This window comes from Labrus bergylta, chromosome 6 (assembly GCF_963930695.1).
Source record: "Labrus bergylta chromosome 6, fLabBer1.1, whole genome shotgun sequence".
Lineage (NCBI taxonomy): Eukaryota > Metazoa > Chordata > Actinopteri > Labriformes > Labridae > Labrus > Labrus bergylta.
This window is the reverse complement of record NC_089200.1, coordinates 18,503,578-18,531,117: the sequence shown is the minus strand read 5'-3', so window position 1 is coordinate 18,531,117 and position 27,540 is coordinate 18,503,578. Positions and strand designations below refer to the sequence as shown.

Below are 27,540 nucleotides of genomic sequence, written 5' to 3'. Positions count from 1 at the left end.
GTTGGATATCTTTATCCGCGGCATCTTTGCGTAAGGCACATTCTTTCCCACCGACGAGGACACGTCGGACACAGAGGCGGTTACGGCGAAACAAGGCCACCTTAAATCACATGCTGACATAACAATCTCCACCCATATCCGAGAAGAGTGTGTTAAGAGGTGTCTCACCTTCCCGACTACGCTCTCATTACCAAGAAAGACACCGAGGAGCTGACAACACGCCGTGGCAACTTTTGGCAGAACTGCAGCTCCTTATTGGTCAGGAGTCCCGGGGCTTAGTGCGTAACGTCGCGCGCGCTGCATACGCACGAGCCAGCAGAATATTTACTGGAAGAAAAAAAAACTCGTGGATATTCAACCATTTGGGATTATCTGAGAATTTTGTCGCTGCCTCGGTTCATTTTACATGCCAAAGCTGGGGGAACAGAGTGGAAAACAGCAAACTTCAGCGCGAAGCTTCACGGTTTTCGCCACAATAATTGGTGAGTAGCTTGCACTACACTTTATTCGCTATATCACCCGGATATTTGAACATTTTCATCATGCTGTTAAAACCTTAATACAATTTGACATTGTTGGCTATTGGAGGGCTACAGAGTTGATTTAAGACAAGTTGTCAATCGTGGATCGATAAAGCTTGTTGTGTGAGGACGCCTGAGACACTATGTTAAGTCTGTGGACATGATTAAGTTAATGAGGCCGGTATTGACGGCAGGATAATGTCACAGTTACTGTAAATTACATTTCGTAACTGACAGTAAGTCAGTGCTGACGTTGTCTATTTAGAAGTAGGCAACATAACGACCTTTGTGGAAAAAAAATGCAATAATGACAGCCATGTCTGTGGTATTCTAAAGTCTTTCTTCTTTACAATGAGCCCAAGGTAGGAACAAGTGAATAAACACTTTAACAGATGAAAGCTTGCTGCGAATGAACTGAATGAACTACAATTGAGTGACTATGAATCACTCTTTCAACATGGGCTGTCAGAGTTAAATCCTCGTCCACTAGGTGGCGACCGAGTATCTTATTTTTTATGTTAAAGCCCCCCCTTCGTGTGTTGGAAGAAACACATGAGGTAAACTCACTCTCAGAGTAGATGTCCGCGTGTTAACCATAATGCCCCCTCCTTATGAGCATCCCTGTTTAGATTTGTTGTTGACTTACATGTTGATCACGTCGGGCTGAAATAGGCTGAGACTTGCATGAAGAAAATAGTCCCTTTTCTCATATCATTAACACAGTTGTTCCTGTCTGTTACTGATATTTGTGTATTGCAAGTTAGTTGGCAACCCTCCTTCCTGAAGAGAATACCGCCCTCCAGTGCAATTTGCACACCATCTACGATCTCTTTCATGGTTTCTGCATGCTGCCGAGGTCAGGGGAGATATGTTATTATTATGTTGTTATATGCTTTTGCAATATTGTGACATTCATGCCAATAATGCTGCCTTAAAAATTGAATTGATAGCGTCAGCACTATTCATGCCATAACAGCCCATGTGATAACTGGGGAGAGAGTAACCACTGGTCTTTGTTGCCCACCAAGTCTAAAATAGCTACAGTAGTGTTGATAACTTGGACACACAATTACAGAAATTAATGTCTACTCGGTCCGTCGTAAAATAAATCGGCTAATTAATAGTGAATACGTTTGAAAAAAAATAAAAAAAATAAACAATTCATCATTTTAAATTAGCTGCAGTCTCAGGAGACTTCTTAAGAACCACTGCACCTAGGCTTCTGTGGCATGGGCTCATACTTTATCCTATACTGTAATTATGAATGGCCTAAACTCGTCTGCCCTCCACGTGGGTGTGTACCTCTTCTTGCCATTGGCCGAGATCAGCAGCGTCCTGAAGCAGCTCTCATGTGATTGGCTTAGCCGCCTTTGGTCTGTGGGCGTATTTTTATCGATGGTGGAAGTGGGATACTTTGTGACACAGTTCATTGTCGATATTTCACTGGAGCTGCCGTGGCTATGAGAGAGCAGCGGAGAGCATTTCACTTCTAGCCGTATGAGGCTTTGCAGCTTGAGGACCGTGTGTTTTCTCAGCTAAAGCTTGCAAAACACAGAGAGCAATTTTTATTATTAATATTATTATTTTTTGTTAGACATCGCAGTTCTGTTTTTTAAAGGTAACCGTCTGCGTAAATGAGCATCTACGGCATTTTTGCTGACAACATACTTGCGTTTCTGCCCGGTGTTTGCCCATCTATGTAGCAATTGGAGTCTTGCATGCACGCTACAAAAGGGAAACAAAGAAAAACATCAAACAAAGAGAAAAGCGTAGTTGACTTTCCTGGGGGAATATTCTCATGATATCGTCCAGACAGAAGACGGACTGCGCTTTATTCTAACTCTTGGGAGAGCGAGAGAAGAAGCAGCCGAGAGAGAAAAGCTCTCTGAATGCTGCCTTTCATTTGCAAGCAGAACACGGGACGGTAGCCGAAGCGACGGATCTGCTTCACGCATCCTCTTCATCCGTGCTCGTCTCGTCTTGTCTCCTCCTTACTCTGACCACAGGTTATCGGATGGACCAGCATCCCAGCGCCCGGAGCTGCACCAGTCGCGGGGCTTCGTCCTGCGAGGCTGTCTCGACTGAGCCCTCCATGAATCTGTACATCCACTCAACCACCGGCACACGCTTTGAGCTCTCCCTGCCCCTGGAAGAGACCGTGGAAGGACTGAAGAGGAGGCTTTCACAAAAACTCAAAGTACCAAAAGAGAGACTCGCTCTGCTACACAAAGACACGTGAGTAAACCTGCCCCATGACTGACATGTGATTTTTTTTTTTTTTTTACAGTTATATGATTTTGTCCTTTTAAACAACAAAAAAAAAAATTGGCATATAAATCAAGTTTAGTTGCGATTTTTCCCGTAGGACCGTGTTGTTTAAATGTACATGTGTAGTATGTTTTTCTGAGCTCTTTGGAAGCTTCAGAGGCAACCTTGACTGCTATGGTCATCAATAGATTCAAGGAAACCACTGACCATCCGTACACACGGCATTGGAATTACACATAGGGGACGCACCGGTCACTGGAACAGTATTGATGAGGCGATATGCAGACTTGCATTGATTCATGTCTCCTTCATTATAAATACAGAGGCCTGACTGAATTACTAATGCTGTGAGAATCAAACATGTTAATCATTAATGAGTAAAGTCACCGGGACTTGGTAGCCTGTAATTTATTTACTCTGCTGCACAGGCATATTGTTCATCTTTGAGGTGTTACTGTTAATAGAAAGGGGATGCTTTCTGCAGTTTGATGAGAATGTGAGCATGCTTTGAAAGTGGGCAATAGCTTTGGAAGCAGAATACTGTGATTTGTGTTGAGGTATTGACTAGCTGGTTTCTCAATCATTCAGAAAATGCTGCTGTAGCACATTAGGGCAGCATTGCAAAGACAAGAGTGCAGTTAAAACCTTTATTATTTAAAAGTAACCTCAACCTGCATTATAAGGAGATTCCCATATGAATCAGGCTCAGGTTAAATTAGCAATCAAAAGTGCTGTTACACAAAATAAAGGGAGGGTTTAGTGCATGCAAACAGTCGGCATTGTTTTTCACCCCCCATTCCCTCTCATCCATTGTAATCACCAAGTAAATCACATCATCCTTTAAAACCCCCTTTTTAACTTCCCCTCCTGCTCCTCAAACTATGCTGAGGGCCAAGCCAGTGCTGAGGGCCTTTGTTCAGCTGCATGGGGTGAGATTTGGGTCATGCCTGTACAGCAAGCTGTCCTTAACATTCTTCACTAAAATAAAGGAGGCAGACAATCAGGCACTTGTATGTGAGTGGTTTTAATGGAGGGTGACTTGCACAGTTAGACAATTTCCCCATTGTGGAAGAAATACTTAAGCTCTGCACTAAATATTACAGAGTAAATTCCTGTGAATGTAATTAAAATCATGTGGCTTAACTTGATACATCTGCCATCATTTTCTAAAATTTAACAGAATAATAGACCGTCAATGTCAATAATAGCTACGAGTCATATTTTTTTATCTTCTCCCGGATGTGTGGTTTTGCTTTAAGCTTGTAGCTTTTACTCCTCATTTGTATGACTCAAGATACCAAAAGAAAATACTTACCTCCACTTAGGCAAGTGGCAGTGGTCCCAGATATCCACTGCGAGCAGTTGTCAAGCTCCACTATACTCGAAATTGAAATATGACAGCCAAATCAATACTTCTCTTTCATGGAGCTTTTCACCCACGGCTCTTTTCCAAACTAGTTTTGAAGTCTGCCTGCCCCCCTGGCCAAAGGGTGTTTGTGTGCCTGAAGAGAGAAGATATTGTCAGCACAGTCTAATTATCTTGTTATCTTGTTCTCTCTAACCCTGCAGGCGACTAAGTTCGGGCAAACTCCAGGATCTAGGCATATCCGATGGGAGCAAGTTAACACTTGTACCAACAGTTGAAGCAGGATTAATGGTAAGTCTCACCTGACTAGGTTTCTTAGAATAGTTTACAGTGTGGAATCTGGATATAAATTATAATTTGAATTCATCTCTTTTCATGTACATACTTTTTGTCCCTTTCCAAAAGTAATTTTGAATGCTCTTTCAACCTTGCAGTCTCAAGCATCAAGACCAGAGCAGTCAGTCATGCAAGCCTTGGAGAGTTTAACAGAAACTCAGGTAAGAGCATATTTGTCTTTGTTAAAACTGGAATGTTATTGATGCATCGATGGAGTGGCTTACCATGCTATCTAAACTGAGCGTTGGGCCTTTTCTGTCTTTTTGTGGGTTATGGGAGGTTATAGCTTTGCTTAAGTGCAGAGCTACACCCTGACATGACCGACACAGAGAGAAAGAGATGAGATGAGCTAAGCAGGCTGCACAAGCACAAGCCTCTTTGCTTGTCTAATCTCAGCCTCTTAAACAACCCAAGCCAAGCTAGACATTCAGAGTGAGCTGTTAGGATATAATAAGCAGCAACGCCCTCCTGTCTCTTAGTAACATCTGTGATAGTGTGTGTGTGTGTGTGTGTGTGTGTGTGTGTGTGTGTGTGTGTGTGTGTGTGTGTGTGTGTGTGTGTGTGTGTGTGTGTGTGTGTGTGTGTGTGTGTGTGTGTGTGTGTGTGTGTGTGTGTGTGTGTGTGTGTGTGTGTGTGTGTGTGTGTGTGTGTGTGCTTGCATGTCACTGCAGGAAACATCACACAAGAAAAGCTTATTTGTGAGCTGCAGAGAGGTCCAGCACAGAATACACTCACTTTAACCTTTCTGTTTATATATGTATCTGTAAACTCTCCACTCCTTGTGTATTTCACGCTCTGACACACACGTTCACACACACACACACGCACACACACGCTCAGGCAAGTTTCCAGGAAGTGTGCTGTGGTGGCATGGAGATTGAGCAGGGTCTCACGCACTCATAAACAGAGCGCTGGATCACCAGATGACAGCCTTCTAACTCAGCATTAAAGTTGGTTTCCTGGAAGAGGAACATGCACACATAGCGAGAGCAGAGCCTACACCTTGTACTTATAGTGAAATGGCCATGTAGAGCTGCCGATATACTGTATGCTTTTGAGTCATTGTGGCATGACTCACCGAATAGATCAATAGTGAGAGTAAAGTGAAAAAGGCAGTTCTCTGCTCTGGCTGAAGCGAAAGAGGGCGAGCAAGAAGAGAGGCAATAAGGCTGAATGCACACAGACAACAGTGTGACGTATGAAACACTCTGCAGCTGACTGACTGACTCACATCAACTTCCTCTTGTGGCGTTGGGTAACACTGAGATGTACGTAAGTGCATCAGTAATGCACTGCTGAATGATGTCAAAGCAGCAAAAGATGAAGAAATGGGATGCTGGTGTGAGGAGGAAGATGTGTCCATCAAGCAGAGGTTACATCCTGATGAGATTGTCCAAAGAGCAACACATTTGAGTCACACTTTTATCAGAAGATGTGGGCTGAAGGAGATAGTGGAGTGAGGTTTCGGTATGGCTTCATTCCCTGCTGATAATTTTGTGGTGGAAATCCTGGCCCGCTTGTGTGTGTGAACTCAGCATGCATCTCGTAGCACTGACAGCAGATGACTGCATGTGTAGGTAGTGTAAGTGAACGTGTGCGTGTGCCTTAGTGGATGTGTGTGCGTATGTCGGAGTGGTAGCGGGCTGGAAGCAAGCCTTGCCCATCATGTGGTAGGCCTCTGCTGGGGCAGCCATGGTGACTGTCGTTTTCACTAGAGGCAGATGATAATTCAACCCGCAGAGCAAGAAGAGCAGATTTCTCACTCTTCCTCCTCAGTTCCTATTACTTTGAAGTCATTATGAGTTAGATGCAAGCATTTTATCCAAATAACTTTTTACATTACATAACTGTTGCATTCATATTTATTGTTGTAGTGGTCATAATCTTGCAGTGGGGATTAAGAGCATAAAGGGCACAGTTGGTACAATATCAGGCAAAAACGTTAAAAAAGGCATAAAGCTGCTTTAGTGTGTTTTTATCCAGAGAAATTGATTCCACTTTATAATTCATGAAGTGGAATGGAATGATATAGATTGCAGAGAGATTAAGGATCTGAGTAAGATTAGAAAATAGGAACACAAAAGCTTTTCCTCATTTCCTCTTCCCCCCCCCCCCCCCAACTCTGGGGCTATCAAAAATCAATCAATGCACTTAGCTCTTAAAAGTGTCTGACATGATAACTGATATGCCCAAACACCCAAAAATAGCCTGGGGGAGATGTGGGGTAGATGTTAGCTGTAGAAGATGTGGGTATGAACGCCTGCAACTTTTACCCTCTCCCCTACATCCTCGTGTATTTAGGTCCAGTGAGGTCGTATTTCCACATTGAAGATGTTTTGGAAGACGGGGCTGAACGGATTTCCTTATGTCTTCTCCATCAGGATTCTTTGAGAGTTCACAGCTAGCAGCTAGCTAGGCAACCAACCAAGTGTAACATGACAACTTACAGAGCTGTTTCAGACTTTTTTGGAGCAAGTCAGACAGAAAAAATGTTTTATGGAAAGGAGCCCTGACAATTACTGAGATTAGATTTTTTTTTTAAACTTAAACTATCTCCCACTTTTTCCTTCTCTTGTTTCTTAACAGCTCTCCCAGGGCCCTATAATTTAAATGTGCTGTGGTTTGCAAGTTAGACTAGCTTCCCCAGTTTGGCCGTTAAGGCTGGCTTCCTCTTTAGCAGGGACAATCCTGGCTGCCTTAATTCCTGCTCTGGTATCTCACTAGACTTTTTGCATGACATCTAAGCTGCAACAAGCCCCTGTCTTCTGACAGACCATCAAAGTTCAGTTGCCTGCACTACTATATCTTCTCATTCTGTCTGCTAAATAAAGGTTGTATGTACAGCTTACATATGCATGCACTTATGCCATGTACACACACACACACACACACACACACACACACACACACACACACACACACACACACACACACACACACACACACACACACACACACACACACGTTGAAAGGATATATTTAAGAGGATTTCTGATCCTGCTCAGAGAATGAGAAAATGTCTGGTCCTAGTAGTTAAAGGGATGCATACTTGTGTGACAAGCATTGGTGGGGGAAATGAAAGCAATACTCACTATTGCTGGGTATTTGAAAGCTTTGACATCAGCACTCCATCTATTGATCTTGGTATTTGACAAAATAGAGAAGGATTATATGTCCCTCTCAGCACACAGGGACTATTTGCTCATTGATGCACATTGATGTTAGAATAAAAGCCAACCAGGCAAGCAGACAGGCATCACCCTTACCATCCCCCTCTGCCCTTCCCCCATGCAGCCACCTCTTTGTTCCTGTCTTAAAGCATGAGCACCAAACCTGCCCAGCTGACAGCCCCTCAAACACGCCATAATGATTGAGGGTCACTCTTTAAGTTTGGCTCTCCCCCCACAATCTCCTTTCATCTTCCATACATCCATAGGTGCTGCTATACCCCATTGAGTGCAGCTACAGTGGTGCATACTGGTTTCAAAATCAATGCACGGCCCAGCTGGAGCGAGGCTCAGCAGGCTGCAGATTGACAAATTTTGCCTTGAACACTAAAACAGATTGCTTTGGAAAGGGTCTGTGTTGCCATTCTACATGTCCCCATGGATTTCCCTGTTACATATCTGCTCTACTTTTTTAACACCTGCTGACAAGCACCTCCTGTCCTCATCATGCCACTCTTCACTAACCCTCTCTGTGTTCGTCGAGGAACTTTGTCATTGTGTGTAAAAGTGGACGGATGCAAAAATAGTAAGAACTATCAGTCACCTTCGGTCATCATATCCTCATTTCCTCCTCTCTGACTCCCTTGGATGGTGCTAGGCAGGTGGAGGAGAAAACATAAGGCAGAGCTTTGCTATGCAACCTATATACACAAATGAGGAAAGTAGACATTTAGCATCAGTTGCTTGTAGTTGTGGCAGGCAGAGAGTGGTGTGTGTGTGTGTATGGACAGTCAGATGTGTACCTGTGCTTTTCTGTGTCCCTGCACATGTCTGTTTGTAAAACAGCTCAATGCACTTTGTCAATATGTTTCTTTTTCCAGCCCCTGCACCCTGTACACCACCTTATCTAGGTGCTAGTTAATCAGCAAGATTGACTCTACTGGAAATCATTGGAGAGTAATTGTATTGCGAATTTGTGAGGGCAAGGAATTAAAAAAATTACTAAACCAGTTTGTTGGTCAATATGAGAAGATCCTCCCCTTTTAAAAGCAGGCAGCTCCCTCTGTGTCATTAAAATGAAGGCTTTTTTATGCATGCAGTGTAGGCTAGAGGTTTGCTCTTTAGAATGGTAATTTGCTTCTTTTTGTTACCTAAATGAAAGCTACAGAAATTAATTTGTTTCTGGATGTGTAAATCAAATTGTGTAGGGAACAAAAGACAATACTGATCTGAAGGCTTATTCAGTCACTGCTCATGTAAATCCTGGCCTTGAAAATTGCATTATTAGGCTGATCATGCACTATTTTCTGCACCTGTTTAATCCTCTTTGTGATGCTGAAATGCCCAGTCGGAGGGGGGTTCTTGGATTGATAGAGGGAATCAAGGTGTGTTGTGGGGCTATAGACAGAATGATTTTGTAGGGGTTTTCATTGTCCCATTGTATGTATGCATCTGCGTGTGTGTGTGTGTGTGCATGTGCCAATATTCATTTTTAATGCTTTTGTCTTTGTGTGATCCCTTGTTCTGCAGCCAGGGGAGTCTTATTTGTCCATATTTGAGTCGCGACCATCATTGTTTGCCATTCCCTGGTGACACAGAGCTTTTGTGATTCAAGTAGCAGGCATCGTGACTAGTGGGGCTACCGTGTGGGAGGATGGAGGCCTGGAATGTCATGTCTCATAGCCACAACCAAGTCTAATGAAGTCAATTAGGCCTGTGGTAGCGGTGAAACAGAGAGGCAGGGGTCAAAGATACAGATCAAGGTCATCTAAATCTTAAAAAAACACACTGAAGACAGGAGACATTATAGGAAAGGACAGACTTTTTTTTAACCTCCTGGAAGCAATTTATTTATTAATGGGTTATTTCAGACTCCTATTCTTCTCTATTTGGCTGCACCCACTTACTTTATCCCAAGCAGCTGATGTTCTGTTTTCTCACTCTTCTTTTGTTAGTCATGACGATGTTCAAGTACTCACAAATGTGTCTTACTGGGTTCAGAAACAGCTCATTGTTAAGTGATACTCTTCTCCACCAACCAAGGAGTCTGTTAAACTGTATTTATCAGAATGTAAAATGAATTCTGTAGAGTAATAAGGCTATGGGTTCAGAGGCTTGTATGTGCATATGATGAAACTCAATGTGCGCGACATAATTGGTAGCGTTAGAAGAAGCTTGAGCTGGAACCTGATCGTCCTGAACTTTGCCATTCTGATCTCTCTTCACTCAGCCGATCAAATTCAGTGATGGCCCGCTGGTCCTCTTATGCTGCTTCCAGCACCCTCTGTTTCTTATCAGGCAATATTGCAGACGCCTTTTTTAAAAAAAAGGGGCCTTTGAAGAGCCTCCGGCTGCTTTTAGGATTTGGGGCATGATGCAAGTCATTGATTTTTTTCCCCCCTTCTCTCTTTTGAGAGCCTGTTATTGCGTCTTTAGTCAGTTTGTGTCTGCACAGAGACTATCAATAGTGTCCTGGTGTGATCAAAACATCTAGGTCAATAGGTAGGTTAATAAGCACGCTTTTGAACCGTCCCTTTCACCTAGCGCTACGACAGGTGAGAACCAGACCTGCTGTAGGAGACAGCTTCCTCCTCTCAAGGCTTCCCTCTCTCCACCCTCCTGTCCCGCCCTCCAATCCTCTTTTCTATGGCACAAAGCTGCTCAGTTGTTCATGAATGTCAGCACAGTGCTGCCAGCAGTCTCTATCTTCCCTCCCTTTCCCTCTCACCCTCCCTGCGTCTCTGAGCCTTTCTCGCTCACTCTCCCTCCCTCACTCCTTATCTCCCTCCCTTAGTTCGCTTAGTGTGCAAAGGAAGAACGACTGCAAATGAGTTCCTTGAACCACAGGGACCCCAATAAATAAAACTGTCAGCCAGAGATGTCGAAAGAAAAAAAGAGGGAAGGAGCCAGAGGCACACTCTCACTGAATATTTCATCACCCACCACCACCACCAACAATCTGACACCCTACCCCCATCGCCCGCATCCCCCATCCCCCCTCACCATCCCTGCTTTCTTCCTCTCTAATGCCACCCCCCTTCCTTTTCCTCCATTTTTTTTCTCCACACCTCCTCCTCTTAGTGCCCCTTATCATATTCTCCCCCATCACTGCATAGCAACCAAAGGCTCCTGCTAAACAAAATAGCAACTTACTGACCCTGGCAACTGGAACAGAATGGTTGATGGCTTTTTCTTTTAGGTCGAACATCTCTTCATCGAACATCTCAGGTCGAACATCTCTTCATCAACACCTGTAAAGACTCTGTCACAGCATTTCCCATGCATTTTCTGTAGAGTATAATCACCTGTGTATGCTGTTTTCAGCAGCACACACCTTGTCCTTGAGGCATGAGCTCCTCTTTGCATACCACTGCAGCTGCATCAGAAAAGGAACAATAAATGGGTGGTTTCTCTCTGTCTGTCTGTCTGTGTTAACACAACAAAAGTGGGGCCCTCCACTCCCCTTGTCTTGCGTCTCTCATAACAAACCACCTCAGACAGCCACAAGAAGGCTTCTCTTGCAGGCTAATTTGAAGGCTGCTGTGTGGTGTTGGGATCTCAGTAGGAGTACATGAATATTATCTTGGTGGTTTTCAGTAATAAACACCAAGGCAAGGCAAGGCAGGTTTATTTATATAGCACATTTCAACAACAAGGAAATTTAAAGTGCTTCACACAAGACATCAAAAGCATCATGACAGAGGAAAGAAAAGAAACATTAAAATAGAAAATTAAAAAATCACTGAAATTATTAAATCTGCACCAGTCATTATAAAGGCAATCAAGCCCCTCTCTGTTGAGAAATTGATATTTTGGGTGGCTCCTTTATCATATGAACTGCAGTCTGAACAGTGTGAATGTGTCTGTGACCTACACATTTGAACAACTCTGACATTGTGTAGAAGTGAATAAAAGCCCACTGCAGTCCTATCCGTTATATAAGGGACTAGAAATGCAATTTTGTTTTCATTCTGTAATTGTACTTTCTGCCCAGCTTAAGAGATCACATAAAGTAACATCTGACAAAAAGCAGCATCTCAAGAAAGATTCTAACATCAGGTGTGAGCTGTGACCTATAACTACTTGATGAACAGTCAGGATAGAAGTAGGTGCAGGGTCAGGTATGTGAATAGTCCCAAAGACAAACAGATACTCTCTTCTCAGGGGTGTTTCCCACATCTCTCTCCCTCCCTTAAATAAACAGGGTTGATGGTCTCCCTCGGGGGCTCTGTCTTTGTGTACATGTAAGTTGTGTGTGTGTGGGTGTGTGTTTTGGGTTGGCAAACTGCCGACTCATTCTCTTGACAGCTGTCAGTCACAGGATCAGTCACCCCCCCACCCCCCCCAGAGGTCACGAACAGACACAAAAACAAAGATCATGTATATCATATGACCTTTTGTACCTGGAATTTCCTTTCAGGTAGGGCCCTGCCCTGTTCTCCTCCTCCTCACTTCACACCCCACCCTTCTCTGTTTATTGTCTTAATCATTGTGGGTGTTGACTTGACTATCAGAAAGCCTTTATAATCGGCGTTTACTCTGTGAAGAACTACTGTTTATCCTGCGGCATCCTATATGCTGATGGTGCTTCTTAGGCTGTTGATTATTTACAGGTTAAAATGCAGCCATTAGATCTGACCAGCCCCCCTCGTCCTTTCACCTGCCTCTCTTTTCTGTCCATCCTCTTTTTCACACTATATCAATACCAATGTGCAAAGGTCACCCTGGCAACAGAGAGGCAGCAGTCGATAGAGAAATAAATAAGCAGAGAAAGAGGGCAGAGCCTGGAGATTCACAGGGTTAACTACAGGCCAACATCTCATGGCACACTCCAAAGGCTGCAGGGTCTGTGGGGAGTGAGACCTCTGCTCTCTTTTGTTGTCTTTGTATGTATGTATCACTTGTTTTCTCTGCTTTTTTATTGTTATTTCTTGCATCTCCAGTCAACTTTGTGCTCTCTTTCTTTCACTTGTGTAGCTTTTTGCTGTTGTTTCTGTCTTTCTGTGTCCCTCCCAGGGGACGGTAAGACAGAAAGGGAAGTGTAGTTGTTGAAACCTTTTTGGACAGAGGTGTCACATTGTATTTGTAGATGCTGGTTGTATGTGTTTGCCTCTATTTGCTTCTATTTGGGGAGAACCTTAGATGTCATTGCTGCTGAGTCTTCAAGACCCAAAGAGGCTTCTGGCCTTTCGAATGACACACACTCTCACACCCAGCTACACATATGCATAGACTTCAGGAGTGACCGAGTGAGTGTCAATACAGCCACAGAGCTTAGTGCACGCAGATGTGGGACAAAATAACTTTTGTTATTTAGTATGAATCCTCCAGCCAAATTGTGACACCTCAGCTATCCTGTGTATGTTTGTGTGTGTCAATCTGGGCCACTGTTGGGTCAGTGAAGGCCTCCACTCTTGGTCCCTGTTAGCTGTTGCCAGAGCTCCTAAAATGGGCAGCCCTTCCAGATCCGCCGAGGACAATTGGCCATTCTGTGTTTAAGAGGCAGGCGGGGTGTATTTCCTGGACGTGGGACTGATTTTTCAGGCCCCGGGCCAGACAGAAGGGTGGCCTCTGTCTCCGAGCAGAATGACACTGCTGACTAAGAACGGACCGAGAGGACAGTGGGAAGCAAGAGAGAGTGGGCTCTATTTGTGTGTGTTTTCCCATTAGGTCCCCTCAACTGACACTCCGCAGCAGATGTAAATAGGGCAGTGTTACAGAAGAGTGATTTAGTGCATGATGGGATAATGTGATGTGTATATCTCTATGAGAGGGGGAGCTCCTCAAAGAACTGTTGTGTGCATTTGAACTGCCATTTACAGTGCAGACTGTTCATTTAAAGGAGATGAAGTCATTGTGCATTAGTTCTTTTTGGGGAATACTTCGGCTCTAAATGAATTTTCTATGTTTTTGAATTTTCTGCATTTTCTCAGGTTAACTAAATTACTCAAATGTATTTTTCTTTTGTCTCTGTGCAGGTCAGTGACTTCCTGTCCGGCCGCTCCCCACTCACCCTGGCACTGCGTGTTGGCGATCACATGATGTTCGTCCAGCTCCAGTTGGCGGCGCAGCAGTCTGGTGGTCCCCAGCTCCAGCACAGACACCTCATAACCCGGGGCAACGGAGACACTGCAGTGGGGCAGCCAACGGGGCAACCTCGTGTTCCCCACCCTCACCCTCACCCTCACCCTCACCCTCACCCTCTCCCTCACTCCCACCACCCCCACCCCCATCATCCACACAGTCATCCCAGCCCCCACTTGTCCCAGCCTCAGTTAGTCCCTTCCTCCCCCTCTTCTCCTGGCTCCCCATCCTTCCCCCTGCCCTCCACGCACCACCAACCCCTCCCTCCAATGTACCACCAGTCAGCCTCTTCAGCTCACTGTAGCCCCCCTACTCCTCCTCCTCAAGCCCACTCCCCTCGCCCATCACACATCCCTGGAGGTCTTTTCCGCTCTCCAGCCCACCATCAACATCATCATCATCACAACCACCACTACCACCAGCCTTCCTCAGGCCAAACCAGCCAAGACATTGGCCAGGCCAGCCCTGTAGCCCCAGTCCTCTGCCCTGAGGTATGCCTTTAATATATTGTTTTTTGTCTTTATTGTTTATGTTTACTTTTACAGCTTTGACTTCGGCTTTAGAATAATGAGACAACAAACATGTAAAACATCTAAAGTGTTCTCCTTATTGTAACTGCTACAGACACAGTGGTAGATAGTGGTTAAATAGCTTAACTTTTACGTAACTGATGTCATCTCTGGCACTTAGCCTTCTCATGAAAGAATAATGGTGGGGACAGGTTTGACTGTTTGACCCGGGTGTCATGCACACAACTAAATCAGTCTCCATTAGATTAGTGGGATATCCCAGCAGCATGCTGGCGAAACCATGGTTTACTTAGATCTGCAAAAGGTTTGCACGTGATGTGTGTGTGTGTGTGCTTTTCCAAACCACAGTGCACTTAGTCATCGCTGGAGTGCAGTCAGCTTCCCAAATACATACAAACACACACATCAGCCCCGATGGTTACGACAGCCCTATGACCTCATCCTGCCCACTGAGACACACGGGGGGAGAGGAAGGATAAAATGCTTGAAAGTAAAATAATCAGAGAGGCACATTTAGTTTTTTTCTATGCGACGACTGATCATTAACCCCATATTGTCAGCCATTTGTCATTAATCTTAAATCAACCATTCAGTTATCTAAAACAACAGCTGCACACACATGCACAAACACACTTACTTGTCTCAGCCATCCAAATATGCAGTTTATACTTTCTCTACCTCCCTGTGCTCCAGTCTATAGAAAGGGAATACGAACCAGATGTCAGTAGGCTATGTGGGAGAGATGGTTCACTACCAAAAAAACAAAAAACCCAGAAAGACAGGACAGTTTAGTTCTGAGAAAACAGAAATGGCTGTTCTTCATTAGGCTCTCACACACACTTGCATACAAACATGAAGACCTTTGCCTGGGTTTCAGTTTCACTTTCAGATGTCAATTGAGAGATCTGAGTTAAGCTACTGTAAGGTGAAGCAGCAGGGTAGGATTTGAGGTAACAAGGTATCCCGGGTGTTTTGAGGCTATAGCATGGCAGTATGGCTCAGGTTTCTAGCATGGTGGGGTCTTATCACTTTTTGCTTTCGCTGCATAGATTGTCCACATAGTGCCAATAGTATTAACAACACACTAAAGGTCCCTTACAGAACTCAGCACAGATGTATACCGTTCACATAAGAGTAAAGGTCAGAACATTATGTCAGCATGTCCAAGGACAAGATGTTCATGCACAAGATATGCATGACTGTTGTCAGATGCTTATTTTTACACAGTATGGAAGGTCAACTCAAACAGATTGTGTACAGATGTGTGTCTCCATTTACTATACACTTACCTAATGTCTGTTCTTTTTTTTTTTTTTTCATTCTCCAGGCTAACTGCAGCACCACCAGTGGCAGCAGTCCATCTACACGCTCCCGTAAACCAGGCGCTATCATTGAGAGCTTTGTCAACCATGCTCCCGGAGTCTTCTCAGGGACCTTTTCAGGTGAGAGCCCACTGAGCTCCAACTAAGATCAATTGTTGCTCTAACTAATAATAGTGTATACATGGAAGAAGCTCTTTTATGGTTTCTCAGTTGGGGAGGAGGAAGGGTTATCTTATATGCTCTCCTGCTTTTTATTTTTGAAAACTGAAAAGCATCTCCTATAACACCATTTCCTTCTTTTGTGCTCCTTCTCTCAGGCACTTTGCACCCTAACTGCCAGGACAGCACTGGGCGCCCCAGACGAGATATCGGTACCATCCTTCAGATCCTGAATGACCTCCTGAGCGCCACACGCCACTATCAGGGCATGCCCCCTTCTCTCACCCAGCTCCGCTACCAGACCCAGTGTGGTTCACCTACCTCCCCATCCCCATCGCCACCTCCTTCTCCCCCGGTTGTTGGCATGACAGGCCTCTCTGCCAAAGCTACCTCGGTGCCCGCCAGCAGCCCTAGCAGCCCTGCGCCGATCCTTCACCCACTGGTGCAGTGCCAGAGTCAAATACGCATGTGCAAGCCCCCTGGTGAGTGGCTCTGAACCTTAGTCCTTCTGTTCATTCAAGCATGTTATGAACACAAACAGAAACACACTCACTCACACTAAGACTTCTTTTAAAGCAGATGTTACTGCAGTTTATTCCGCTTTAGGAAGTGTGTGTATGTCTTTGTGGATGTCTGGCAATTTAGAACCTGCTTTTCTGAGCTTGCATTTCAACCTACTCAAGTAAAATAAGTTCTCTTTGTTTTTTCAGCTTCTTGTCTTATGTTCATCATAGGTAGCTTTCAATTCTTTAGAGATAATTTGGCATCATTGTCTTCTCAAAATCATATTTTCATCTTAAAATCCTTACAAAGCACGAACAGAAACGTCAGATTAAAGAACAAATACAGTCATAAATATCTCTCCTGGGTTTTAGGCCTATGAGAATAGGAAGAAATAAGAGGAGAGGCGGGGGGGGGGGGCTCTCCCTAGTAATGCAACACCAGCTTCTCCAGACCTGTTCAGTCAGGCTTCACTTGTCAGGCAGCAGAGTTGGCTTTGTTTTTGTGTGCCAAGGAGATAAGTTTACCCCTTCAAGCCTGGGCTGGGCTATGTTTAGATTAGATTAGGCTTTGGGTGGTTTAACCTATCTCTTAAGCAAGTGCTGCAGCTACCCGTGCCCAAGGGGCTGGGCCTGGGCAGGTGCTGGAGTTAAGATGATACCGTAAAAAAGAAAAAGAAAACTCCTTTCCTTGCAGAGACACAGGATGTTGAGTAGCAGACAGATGTCCAGAAGAGATAACATTCAGTCGATGTCGTAAGGTTAGACTGGCTGTGCGGAGAGAAACTGCATTGTCTCCTGCTGCATCCTTATCTCCTGTGGAGGAAATGGAGACAGTCTTTGGTGAGCTGAGGGTACATTTTGTTGAATAGTCTGTCAGGGAGGGTCCTGATATACAGTGACTTATGTTTAATGTTTTCTTTTGTTTTAAAGGCAAGTGATTACAATTCTATTGTCTTTCACTGCCCTGTCTCCTGTTTAATGACCTTCTGATGCAGCAGAATGAAGTGTTTTAGGTGTAGCAGTGAATACAAGTTGACTGGGGAATGTCCACTATTCTTTTGCTTCACCCTGGGAGCCCTTATAAGTGTTCAGCGAACAGTTGGAATAACACCAGCGTATTTTCCTAACTCAGGGAAGACCTTTCCTTCCCTGCCTCCACTTACAAGCCCCCCTCCTGCCCTTCCCCTCCTCTCCCACTATTGTCATCCATTTACGTCTGAGCCCAACAGCCCACGCCAGTGTTTCCCCCATTTACAGTCAAAACTGCCTTGTCTGTTAAATCCATCTCTCTCCTTGTCATCCTCCCTCTGTTTCCATGTCTGTGCCACGCATCAATATATTGTCTGTGTTCATTTGGCCTTTTAATAGATAGATTTATTCCAAAATGCAGCTCTGAGAAGAATTGTCTTTGTGAAGCCGAGGGCAGGGAGAGGAGGAGGACAGGAAAGAGGGGGATTGTTAAAACTACAACACTAAGCTTTCATTCATCTCGTGGATGCTCATATCCTGTCCATCAGTCTAGTAACTGCCCACTGCTTAACAAGGGGGAAAAAAAGAATGAAAGAAGGAACAGCCTGTCTAAAGTCATATTCTGACCCTCTCAAACTTCCTGCACACAATATACACTTCCAGAAATTGATATGAATGAGTAAGTTGTCAACCCTAGCGAGCACAGTTTAGCTCACTAATACGACGAACTTGCCGATTGTGTCTGTGTGTGCCGACTGCTATCCTGTTCCACGTGGTGTGCTAAGGAAGCCGATGACGAAGCGCTCTTAGGCGGTCTTATCAGCTGACACCTGATGGAAGACTTACTGGACTTAACACCACAGCTTAACACTGCTTCACAGAAACCTCCCTTCATTCAGCTACCGGAATATACTGCACTTCCCATCAGCCAGAATGTGTGTTTGTGCAGTCAAACTCTAGGACGAAGCAGCCACTTGAAAATGTCACATAGCTTGGCCGTCTCCGGAGAGCCTTTACCCTTTCAACTGCAAGTTCATGTGTGAGGGGAGAAGACAAGCGTAAATAAAAAGCTTGACGATACACACATGCACCCACACTTGACCACAAATGCCTGGTTAAAGGCTTTGGCAGCTCACTTGGTTTTGAGGCTTTGCGGGGCAGTATTGCTGAGTGTGGGGATTTGTCAGCCCCGGACTTGAACAGGGGGGCTTTGGGATGGCCTGGCATGCTGATTGTTAGCTGAATTCCTTTACTGAGTAGGGTGGACCTCCCCGGCACCCCCCTCCAGCCTCTCAGCCCCCTGCCCAGCCACAGCTATTGTGCAGGGGCCAGGGACAGGGGCTGCATACAGGGCACCAGGCTGAGCCATTGTCAGGCAGTCGAGGGGAGGGCTGTGGGATTATAGGGCTGCCTTTTAGTTCAATTCCCACTGCAGCTGCCTTAGTTCAACACAGGCCCACAAACAGCGGCAAAGTTAGCTCTCAAAGCTTCTCCGGCGCCCCCTTCCTCCCTTGTGTGCCTTCCCTATCCCCCCGGCCCCCCCCCCCGTCTCCCTTTCGATTTGTCAGGTCATGTTAGCTTCGTGCTGGCTGGGACTGGGCAAGAAAAACAACGAGTGGGGAGCACAGAGATATGCCCATTGAGCCTTGTGTTTAATCCCTGACCTGCTCAGCCGAGGCCCCGCACATTATCCCCTTGTTGGCTTTACTCCTCTTTCCACCCACACAGAGGTTTGGTGTGACACACGTGCAGCGGTAACTTGCAAACACCCCCGCGACGCAGCAAAGCACCTAGCTAGCAATGCTAGCAATGCCAGCCAAGCACATCAGGTGCCCTTTCATTGTCGACAAGGAGAGAGAGAAAAGAGAGGGAGAGTGAGAGAGTAGAGTGAGAGAGAGAGAGAGAGAGAGAGAGAATGCAAATGAAGTCTAAAAGTCATTGAAGAGCTTGTGTCCCTGCAGGGCTGTCAATGCCCTTTCAATGGCTGTCAAAATGTTCATTTTAGCTGCAAGTTGATTGGTTGCTTTAGTTTGTGATGAGTTAGATGAACTTTTGGAACCGACCTCCTCAATCCTGATTGGTTCTTCCTGATGTCAAATAAAATAAATCACAACATACAGCTTATTCTATGGTTAATTAGTCGACAACACAGAAACTCTATAAATAATATGAAAAGTTAAAACATTTCCATTGGTTAGGTGAGGCGAAACAGCAATTCAATATTACGATTTATTGTCTTTCTGTTCAATTATATTTTGAAAAAATGTATTTTGATGTGATTTACTTAAATGATTAAAATCCAGAGTCATTGTTTTGCACACAAAATCAAAATTGATTGAACATGAAGTGGAATACCACTGTATCTTTGGTGTCATTCCAATATCACCAATACAAAGATAATTATACTGATTTAATTAAAGTTATAACTATTCGACTGGGGAAAAGAGTAGCACTTGACGAAACCAAGGCTGACTTTGCTGCAATGTGATTTTCTTTCCTCCTCTCTGTTTCTCTCTCTTTCTCTTGTCCATCCCTCCCTCTCTTTCGCCCCTGGTTCCCTTGATGCAGAGCAAAACACAATGTTCTCTCTGCAAGATCACAAGACTTATCAAGGCAAAACAAACAAACAACAGCACTAACACAACTGCAAATGAAGGCCAATCTTTATACAATCAATAAAAGGAGAAGCTCCTTTAATCTTCCTGTGCGTCCTGCACACTGCAGCCCTCCTCCCTTTCTTTCTACCTTCTCCTACACCCACCCACTCCTCCCACCCCTCCCGTGTGCTCCCTATCTCAGTCCTTGCTGTGTTGCTGGGCTGGGCTCAAAGGCAAGGAAAACTGACTGACGCATCGATTATTCATAGATCACCCCTTCTTTCTCCCTCTCTTTCTGTCTGTTTTCCTTTGGCTTTCTCTGCAGTGCTCTGTGTATATAAAGTCCTGTGTCAGAGTTGGCACAGAGGACGGTTTGGAGATTGAAAAATGTAATGCTCAGGTTTGAGAGTTGGATTGTTTGCAGTCAAACAAGCTGTAAAAGAGAGCGGAAGAAAATGAAATTGGTACAACTCTGTGCCCTTAACCTGTCTTCTATTTGTTATATTCTAGTGAGCTTTTCTTTTTATGTCCCGCCTGTGTCGCACAGGGTTGTGTATGAACATGGGTTCCTCCTCTCTCTCTCTCTCTCTCTCTCTCTCTCTCTCTCTCTCTCTCTCTCTCTCTCTCTCTCTCTCTCTCTCTCTCTCCCTGTGTCAATCATTCCCTATGTCTCTTACCCACCCCTCTCTGGGTCCTCCAAGGTTATTGTGCTCACGTCAAACCGGAGTCGCTGCATCCAGGCTCTGGGCCAGCTTGTGTGTGTGTGTGTGTGTGTATATATCTGTATGTCTTGTGTGTATAGTCTGTCCTTCTTTGCCAGCCCTAATAATAGCCTTACTGTCATAAACATAGTCTGGAGATCCTTGCGGCCAGCTGTGTCCGGCCTAGCTGCCCAGGGCTCCGGTAGTGATGCTCATGAATGGACACACACATGCACACTAACACTTACACACACACACTAAGTTTAGTGTAGCTCCAAGCACATTCTTGGAGCTTTAGCCAAGCCAAAGGCCAGGACCTACAGATCCATCAAACTGCCCTTAAAGCAGCGTGTGCATATGTGTGTGTGTTTGTTTTGTATATTGTTAAGCTGTCTCAGTAGATATACCTCTATGGAAAATATGATCATGACATAGTGGACTACCCTGCTAAAATCAAGAGTGAATTTGAACTGAGACACTCTGAAGGCAAATTGTAGCAGACAAAAAGGTTTTGTAAGTAGGCATGTGTTGGCTTTGTGCCTTTTCATTGTGTACAGCCATATTTCAACACAGCCGAGGGGCGGTTTCACTGTTGGCTAGCTGAAGCAGGGGAATAAGGGGAAGAGGGAGGACTGGAGGGGGAACAAAGCCTTGAGGCTGCGTGTATGAGTGTCACATGGAGCTGAGGCAGCGGAACAATGGCTCTAATGTAGGAGAACCCCCCCCCCCCCCTTTGGTTCAGCCCTTGCTCTCCGGAGATGACACACTGCCCTCACACAGCAGCACACATGGCATCTAGATGTACACACATGTTTGTATCAGGGCAGAACATGTTGGCAGGAAGTGGAGAAAATAAACCCAGTCTTGATGACTGTGATGTTATTATTTTCTTTTAACTGTGCTGTGCACATCCACGCTGCTTGATAGTTTTGTTCTTTAGTATGCACAGCCAGACTGTATATTTATAGCTGGAGAAAAGGCTCTGCACTGCTCGATCCGATAAGCAAACGAGGGAAAGAGGTAAATTAAGCCCACACAGAGTCCGGAATTCATTCCGATGGGGGGAAAGCAGAGGAGGGCATGATCGATTCGGAAAACTGCCACCTACAGCTGATCTTTTACCCTCTTCCTCCGTCCCCTTTTTTTTTTTTTTATCCCCCTTGCCCCTGGGGGAGGAATTCCTTAACCCACAACGCCACCCCCTCTCCTTCCCCCCTTCTCTCGTCTCGCATCCTGCTTCCCCTTCTTCACACTGCCCCACCTATAGCTGTCTCTGGGGAGACGTGGGGCAAGAGCTAAAGGAGGAAGGAGGTGAAGGGGGGGGAGGGGAGGGGGTGGCTGAAAGAGGTGGAGGTAGTGGGGGTAAGGAGAGAAAGAGGGATGGGGGGAGTGTTGGGTCAATGAGCTGAGAGTGGGAAGCTACAGCCATAATAAAGAAAAAAAAAAATAGCAGAAAAAACCCAATCTCTCCCTGTCCCTCTCTCTCCGCTTACAATTTCCATTCGCTTGCATTTTCTATTGAAAGCCAATAGCGTTGTCCTGGGCCCGAGATGGATGGCTGCACTAGAGCTAAGGTTTAATCAATAGGTCTTTTTAATTTGCCATCGATCCACGTTAAAAGCTACTGCGGCTGTTGCTGCTGTTGCTGTGTGTTTGTGCGCATGCAACCATGAGCGTGTGCACCTGTGTGTTTATGTGCGTCTCTGCGTATGTGTACGTGTGCGCCTACATATTGTGTGTATGTGGGTTTTTGAGTGAATACATGATGTACTCGAGTGCGGATTTGAGTGTCTGACTGTGTGTGTTAGTGTGTGGTGTGGTGTGCAGCAGAGGCAGAGATGGCCACGTTGCTTCGGCTTATTGACATTCTAGCCCATTATTTAATTATTTAATTCCCAGACAGATACTAATGGAGCTGGCTAATAGATTGTGGTTGCTTTTCCTTCCTTCCAACCTCCTGAATATACGTATAAATTGAATTAGGCTCGACTTGGCCACTGTAGGAGAGCATTCACAGTGCGGTGCAGGGCCTCTCCCTGAAGACGATATTCTCCTATAGGCACATCAACAGCTAGACATGCACTTAGTGGCACATCCAGACACTGAGGCACGCCATCTGTAGTTATGGGTGCAGATATCAAAGGCAGGTGGTCGTATCGGGTTGGTGTTTGGATGTTTTTGGACTTCTTATTAGTTCTCAAGGAGAGCCAGGTCTGAAAAGGTCTCTCCACTCAGGGGGTAAAATGGCACAGAGTGGGATAATCATTCTCAGCGACTGAGTTCAGCAACAAATTCCACCTTTTGTGTGTGTGCATGTGTCAGAGCAAGAGCATGTGGAATACCTGATTGACCGTCTGTCCCCTTTTTTTTTTTTCTTTGTCCAGGTGACCGCCTGCGTCAAACCGAGAACCGTGCAACCCGCTGCAAGGTGGAGCGCCTGCAGCTGCTGATGCAGCAGAAGCGTCTGCGCAGGAAGGCCAGGCGGGACCAGCGAGCTCCCTATCAGTGGCTGCCCAACAGGAAGGCCGGACGCAGCAACAGCAACAGCAGCATGTCGAGCGAGGGCTCCCTGGACCTGGACTTTGACGATTCAGTGTGGAAGCCCGATGTCAAGGCTGACTTGAAGACAGAGTTCGTCTTGGCCTGAACACGCTCGGAGATGAATTCAAAGACGTGCAAAGCATTGATTGGGATTTACTTATTATACTGTAAGGGACGTGATGGGCAGGAGGTGACACAGAAATGTGCAAACGTGTCTTGGAAAATGATAAAATCAACGTTGTCTTTGAGACTGGCTTCTGTCACATGAAAAAAAAAAAAAAGGCTCCCTGAAGACTTAAATCCCATTCTGTCATTCACAGTTGACCATGTGAAAAACAGCATCAATAGCAGCAGAACTTTCTTTGGATGCTTGGATTTGGACAGCTCCACTTTACAGTGTACAAGACATTTTACAGTATGATTACAGAGACTATACTGGAACTTAAGCATAGCAGAATTCATTGGGTGGTGGTGGTGGTATTTTGAGATTTTGTTTTTTTAAGACTTGTTTTTTGAAGCGCACTCTGGACATCAATGAAGAGATCCACACTGGACTTATTCACAGGATGGGAGCACCAGAGGCCTCAGTGTTTCCTCATCCCAAGAAAGGCAGAACTGTCGCACTATGGATCACTCCAACGGGCATTCTTATCGATCTCAAAACTCACAAACCAGAGTGTAGTTTTTAACCTGTAACGGGATGGTTTAACTTTTTTTTTGTTCCGTTTTGAAACATATTATTATATTTTATAAACAAAAAAATATGTAGCATTGTTCACAAAGCATTCAGGTTTTCATATAACAGTTCAAAGTAGTCGTTGATTTGCACATTTTCTTGATTTATAACAGCTGGTCAGAGTGTGCAAGAAGGAAGAGGTGGGGCCTGAAAGACAAAAAATGAATATGGAAGTATTGATATCAACCTCAGTGACATAGGGTATTGATAGGAATAATTAATGAATTAAACAAAATGAAATAATATTAACAGAAAGTGCTTTAGAGGATTTAAAAATCTTTAAAATGTATATGGAAAAAGATCTATTTTTTATTTCTCTTCCTTTCTGCTGTTTTCAAAAAACAGCAGCCCTGTGTGGCTTTAGTCAAGTCTTTGACTACCAACAAATTAGTACATCCATTCAATCATTCATTAGCTCGTTCATGGATTATAGTCGTCTAGCCACAACAAATGTTATAGAAAATAAATTTCATCCAGCCCACCTCATGTTTTACAGACCTGAATGGACTTGTTGAGGGTTTGTATTGGTTTGTGTACATACATGTGACAATTGGCAAAGGTTTATGAGGGTGTGTGTGTGTTTGACTTTCGTGTAAATTGATTTTAGAGTTTCCCATGTTTTGTCCCGAGTTATATATACTCCCTAACAACCTGTTAGTTTCTCAAAATCATAAAGATTGGCTGCAATTGTAACAACTTCCTATCACGACAGGATACATTCAGAGATGGTTCCCAGTTCCATGCCCATGTGAGGTGAACCTTTACCAAGTCCTCTTAATGATGACTTTATTTTTCTATTGGCAGAGAGAGGAGAGGTGGGATCAGTTTCCAGCATCATTAACTAGTGCCTCCACCAGTACATCCATTGACATATCAGGTTAGGCCTTTCACAGTTCCGCTGCTACATATGGGGACTTGAAGTGAGGAAAAAAAAAAAAAAGCGAGAGGGGAAAAGTGACTTTTCTTTGCATGCAGAAGTGTGATTACACTGATCTTTTTCTATTGATGGATGACAAATTAAAGAAATTGGTGCTGTGGGGAATGAAGGTTAACAACATGCATGAATTTGTGAAGAAAATTAAACAATGCTGCTTTCGTTGGTTAGGTTTTATGTATTGTTTTTTTTTTTTTTTTTTTTTAGAATAACAGTGTCCTGTTAAAGTATTAACGACACAAAACCAAAACAGATGAAGTTAAGTGTGGACTTGCGTCTTGCTCAGCACTGAACATTCCTGTTGTGTGACAATGGAGATGATGAGCAAAGAGCAAGTGACTTTTCTCTGCTCCTCCACGAGCGCTGGTGATTCTCAAGGACCCAGACAGCCTATAAACTGTTCAGCCGCCTCCCCTCATCCCAGCCTAAAGACCAACCGAGGCTCATGTGGACGTACTCTCGCAGGGATCCAACAGACCAGCGGATATACAGAACTGTCCGTCAAAACATACCCTAGAGAAGCATCTGTCTCTGTTCCTGTCTGTCTGTCTGATCAATTGACCACCCTACCACTATTGCACTCCCAGAGATTGCAGTGAGAGATTACCTTTTTGGTGAACCTCATCTTTTTTTTTTAAGTGGCCTTACCTTTCACTAAAAAAATTACACACTTGGGGACAATGGGGGCGGGATTTTTTGTTTTTGTTTTGAACTTTCTGTGTGCATTGTTGTCAGACTTGTTGTCATCAAGGCGCAATTTTTGTCACTGAGGACACTGGGCATCCGTTGTTTAGTGCTTTTAGCTGGTGGAGTCTCTATTATGTCAAGGCTTCTGTGCCTTAAAAATGTTGCCCTTGCTGCGTCAGTGTCAGAATTGTTTTTTTTCCTTGGTTGATCCACAGGACTATAGTGTTCACAGCCATGAGAGTCATAGATTTAAGGGGTGAATCAAACAGGATTTAAAAGGTGGTGTTCCACTCAGCTTTCTTCGTCCTGTTCCTTCATTGTGTTGCCATGCTTGTTGGTCTCTGTTTTCTTAACATCCCAGATAACTCAGTTCTCCCAACAACAAGCTGCGAACAGAGTTAAATCTGTGTAACTTTCGTTAATTGATCAAGTTCACACCATAGTACTTAGATGGCAAGAAGCAGCCGCAATGCAGGATAAGAAAGGTCCTCTGAGGACTCCAGACTACATGCACTTCTTGTTTCCTTGGATACAAACTAGGATTAATGGACATATTATCCCCTGCCCCCCCCCAATTTTTTTTTTTTTTTGTATATGTATGAACTATACTCTGTGTGTGCCTCACTTCTGTGTGAAACTCAAAAAGAAGATGAAACAAAACAAAAAAGATGACAAATGCATTACAGAGAGGAGAAAAAAACAGTTCGTTGGTGGAATTCTGGTCATTTAAGTTGCCTGTTCTTTCTTGTAGCCAACTATTGAAAATAACAGGATTCAAGAATACAATTTACAATGTTCTAGCTCTAGACCGGTGTAGCACATGTGTGACTGTATTAATTTATGAAACCAAAATGGTAACTGTGAATTATGTATTTCTTTGTGCATTTTTTTTTTAAAGCTGGGGGCGAAGGTTTGCTGGGACACGGCAGCAGCTGGTTGCTCGTGTCCGTAAAAAAACTTTTTTGTTTTTTGGTGGATTATAATGGAAACAAAGAAAAATGTTTCCAAAAAAGAAAAAAAAGGAGAAAAAAAAAAGGAAAAAATATATGAATATATTTTTTTTTCTTAAGCAATACATTTCAGTGTGACTTGTGATAGAACATTTTCTTTTTTAGGTAATAAATAAATAAAAACAAAATGAGTACGTCAGGTTGTCTCTGCGAGTATTCATTCCTAACCCATTCAATAACATTGAGTGAAAGGTGCTGTTCAGTCTAATATTTCATGTGAGAATCTATTTCATGAGGGAATATGATATGAGTGGCATGTGGAAACGTAGAGAAGCCTGGAATTGCATTGATAAAATATTGCCTTGCACTATATCAGAAGCTAATGTAATTGATGTTTGGACTGAACCATCTCAGGTGGCAGAGGGGTGGACAGGCGCTGTAAATGGATTCATGGAGGACTTTAGAGACTGTATGTTAGCAGCACAGGGGCAGAAGGTTTCTGGGGGCTGTAGAATTACTATTTATTGACAGATTTGGGGAATGCTGGTTTTATCATTTGCTCCTACTGATCTCAGTTATCCAATGATGAGTCCTATTCAATTTTTTTGTGTATTGTTTACCATATAATACATCTCCACATTACACTGACGATCAGGTGCACATTTCAACCAAACACAGCAGTTCAGTCCTGGAAATAACACCGAAAACATCCCAGGAGACATGGGTTTATGTGCATGTGTATGTTCTCCACATCTGTGAGTGCAGCCCGGCCTCGAGATGAGACAGAATATGGAAGTGGAGTGACAGATTGGAAAAGCAGAAAATGCCGTGCCTAGTGTGAAGCCCGCTTCCTGACACATGTACTCACAGCAAAAGGTGTTATGAAGCAGCACTTGTAGCGTGGCTGAGAAGCGAGCTTGACTCTGAAAGAAATAGCTGGGAGAGGATTGAACATGAAAGGGCAAAGCTGTATGTCAGAGCACGGCTCGGGCTGGGGGCCAATACCACGATACATATACTGTGAGAAGCTACAGCAAAGCATTATGACAGACAGAGGCTATATATACACAGTGAGATATTACACAGCACTTAATAAGGCAGAATCATCAAATGTATTACCTCAATGATCTTCCTCTTAATGAAGACCTTATTTCAACCGTTATGTAATT

The 27,540-nt window shown here is 44.3% G+C and overlaps 1 protein-coding gene across 1 annotated transcript; it reads left to right on the top strand.

The window, feature by feature from the left end:
- Positions 1-7: 7 nt before the first annotated feature.
- On the top strand, positions 8-26,570 carry midn (midnolin). The gene is made up of 8 exons (XM_020632126.3): positions 8-482; positions 2,528-2,756; positions 4,359-4,446; positions 4,590-4,652; positions 13,637-14,233; positions 15,600-15,714; positions 15,912-16,235; positions 22,908-26,570. Exons 1-8 carry the CDS (start codon positions 407-409, stop codon positions 23,168-23,170), a joined length of 1,755 nt encoding a protein of 584 aa, XP_020487782.1. The 5' UTR covers positions 8-406; the 3' UTR covers positions 23,171-26,570.
- The last annotated feature ends 970 nt before the right edge of the window (positions 26,571-27,540 follow it).

What these genes read in the sequence shown, in the direction of transcription:
- midn (XM_020632126.3), top strand. Translation starts at nt 407, where the DNA reads ATGCCAAAGCTGGGGGAACAGAGTGGAAAACAGCAAACTTCAGCGCGA. An exon ending in GCTCTGCTACACAAAGACAC is followed by an intron (nt 2,757 to 4,358) that starts GTGAGTAAACCT and finishes CTAACCCTGCAG; the next exon opens with GCGACTAAGTTCGGGCAAAC. An exon ending in AGAGTTTAACAGAAACTCAG is followed by an intron (nt 4,653 to 13,636) that starts GTAAGAGCATAT and finishes GTCTCTGTGCAG; the next exon opens with GTCAGTGACTTCCTGTCCGG.